Raw genomic sequence first — 2,681 nt, 5'->3', positions numbered from 1 at the left:
CTAGACTATAGACTAGACTATAGACTAGACTATAGACTAGACTATAGACTAGGCTATAGACTAGACTATAGACTAGACTATAGACTAGGCTATAGACTAGACTATAGAATAGGCTATAGACTAGACTATAAAATAGGCTATAGACTAGACTATAGAATAGACTATAGAATAAGCTATAGACTAGACTATAGACTAGGCTATAGACTAGACTATAGACTAGGCTATAGAATAGACTATAGAATAGGCTATAGACTAGACTATATAATAGGCTATAGACTAGACTATAGACTAGGCTATAGACTAGACTATAAAATAGGCTATAGACTAGACTATAAAATAGGCTATAGACTAGACTATAAAATAGGCTATAGACTAGACTATAGAATAGGCTATAGACTAGACTATAGAATAGGCTACAGACTAGACTATAGAATAGGCTATAGACTAGACTAGACTATAGAATAGGCTATAGACTAGACTATAGAATAGGCTATAGACTAGACTATAGAATAGGCTATAGATTAGACTATAGAATAGGCTATAGATTAGACTATAGAATAGGCTATAGAGTAGACTATAGAATAGGCTATAGGCTATAGACTATTGACTAGACTATAAATTAGAAAGAAATACTATGTCTTGTTTTTTATATTAAAATACTTATTTTTATTTTATTTTAAAATCGTTTACTTAATAGAAAACTACAACTCATTACTAATAATTTTTATAATATTCGTTTTAAACACACAATTTTTGCGTCAATACCTCCACACTTTTCTTATCTTGCTGACAATATGGCTCCGCTAGCGATTTTTCTTTGAGCGATTTGGCGCGTAATTTTACAAACAAAGTGTAAATGGGATAGATAATTAGAATATGTACGCCTGTAGAAAAAGAATTTTATTTGTGAGGTGTATATTAAAGGGTTTAATGAAAAAAATCTTACCCAAAGTGTACAAAGAATTATAAAAATCATTAAATATTCCTACAAACTCCGCCAAGAAAACCCAAATTATTAAGCCGATCAAATTAATACAGGTAGCTATTAAAAACGGAGCCACTAGTAAATGACGTTGCTGTATATGAAAGGCAAAAATTTATAATTTATTCATAAAAAAATGTTAATTTAAGATAATACCTTGACCACACCAACAACCATTATACCAGCTAAAATTCCCAATATAGCATAAAATGCCACCCGGGTCCAAAAAATAGGTACAGCGCTAGTAGTTTCATATTCTGTATTAATATTATAACAAAAATATTTATTAGTTTAAATCATTGTTGGCAAAAATATTTTGTTCTTACCATAATCCTCAAAAATTGTCAATCCAATAGCTTTCGTTAGCGGTTCAAAGGAAAATAATAGGCAACCGATTATATATAGAATGCCGATGATATAAACATTTTTCGAGTGACTGTCCATTTTCATGATGTAAAATATTAAAAAAAAGAATTTTTTAATTTATAAATCTATGTATGAGCTTTAGCGTAAGTTTGAAATATTAATAAATTTGTTAGAAAAATTGCACCCTTTTATATGGAAAAATAACATATTTGATGCTCTCAATTAATTGATAAGAATTGCACAAAAACAGTGGGACAAAACATCGGTTATATATATATTATTGTTTAAACGAAGTGTACAATATTTCTTAGTCAGAACATTTATTAAAATATTTCTTAAACGCATACGAAATCTTTTAATAAAAAGGTTGTAAGAATCATTTAATATCAATAAGACCTAAAAGTTAAACGTTAATACTTTTTAATTTGTACTTTAATAATGCTGCGATTGTAATCTGCAATGCTCCGGATTGATTAATATAATGAAAGTTATATAAATCATTTGTACATTTCATGTGTATACATTACAAGGTAATGCATAAGATAATAACTTTTTTTAATATTCAGTCCCATTAGATATTAGCAGTATTTTACCATACTCATATCTATACCGCAAAATTTTATTACAATTGTTCCACTGTCACTTAATTGATTATTGCACTTGAATTAAGCTGCGCTTTTTTTTGGAAAAGCCAACTGGGAAATAGTTTTTAAAATAATATATGTACTACATATCAATGTGGGTAATTTTAGATGTTTAAAGTAATGATTTTTTGTTTACAAACAATTAATCTATTTTATTTAATATATTTTTTTTGTTTATTTAAAAATTATTTATTAATGATTCTGCGGCGGGAATTGCCAGTGAATTTTATAAAATAAACAAATAATTCTAAAAATGAGTTATATTGTAATCGTAAACTAGTCTATAGTCAAGTTTATAGTTTAGTCTAAAGTCTAGTCTAGTTTGTGGTCTAGTCCATAGTCTAATCTATAGTCTGGTCCATAATCTAGTCTATTGTATAGTAGTATAGTATAATATAGTCTTGCCTGTAGTCTAATATAATCCAAACACAAGACTTCAGTTTAGTCTATTGTATAGTCTACAGTTAGTCTATACTATAGTCTAGTCTATAGTCTAGTCTACAGTCTAGTCTACAATCTAGTCTATAGTATAGTATATATTCTTGTCTATAGCATATTCTATAGTCTAATCAATAGTCTAATCTATAGTCTAGTTTATGGTCTAGTCTATAGTCTAGTCTATAGTCTAGTCTATAGTCTAGTCTATAGTCTAGTCTATAGTCTAGTCTATAGTCTAGTCTATAGTCTAG

At 28.2% G+C, this 2,681-nt stretch overlaps 1 protein-coding gene across 1 annotated transcript; it reads right to left on the bottom strand.

Moving 5' to 3' along the window:
* Positions 1-642: 642 nt before the first annotated feature.
* Positions 643-1,490, bottom strand: LOC111688721. Its single transcript, XM_023451224.2, has 4 exons — positions 1,309-1,490; positions 1,139-1,239; positions 947-1,076; positions 643-884 (listed from the first exon to the last, which is right to left on the bottom strand). The coding sequence occupies exons 1-4, from the start codon at positions 1,430-1,432 to the stop codon at positions 739-741; spliced, it is 501 nt and encodes a 166-aa protein (XP_023306992.2). The 5' UTR covers positions 1,433-1,490; the 3' UTR covers positions 643-738.
* Positions 1,491-2,681: the final 1,191 nt, after the last annotated feature.

The sequence above is a fragment of the Lucilia cuprina genome, chromosome 6 (genome assembly GCF_022045245.1).
Source record: "Lucilia cuprina isolate Lc7/37 chromosome 6, ASM2204524v1, whole genome shotgun sequence".
NCBI lineage: Eukaryota > Metazoa > Arthropoda > Insecta > Diptera > Calliphoridae > Lucilia > Lucilia cuprina.
Note: the sequence above shows the minus strand (reverse complement) of the source record. Positions and strands in the feature narration are given on the sequence as shown.

Bases quoted from the DNA above. Each gene is read 5' to 3' on its own strand.
- LOC111688721 (XM_023451224.2), bottom strand. From the start codon at position 1,432: ATGAAAATGGACAGTCACTCGAAAAATGTTTATATCATCGGCATTCTA. The intron at 1,240-1,308 runs GTAAGAACAAAA...ATATTAATACAG, and splicing joins GACAATTTTTGAGGATTATG to AATATGAAACTACTAGCGCT. The intron at 885-946 runs GTAAGATTTTTT...CTTTTTCTACAG, and splicing joins TAATTCTTTGTACACTTTGG to GCGTACATATTCTAATTATC.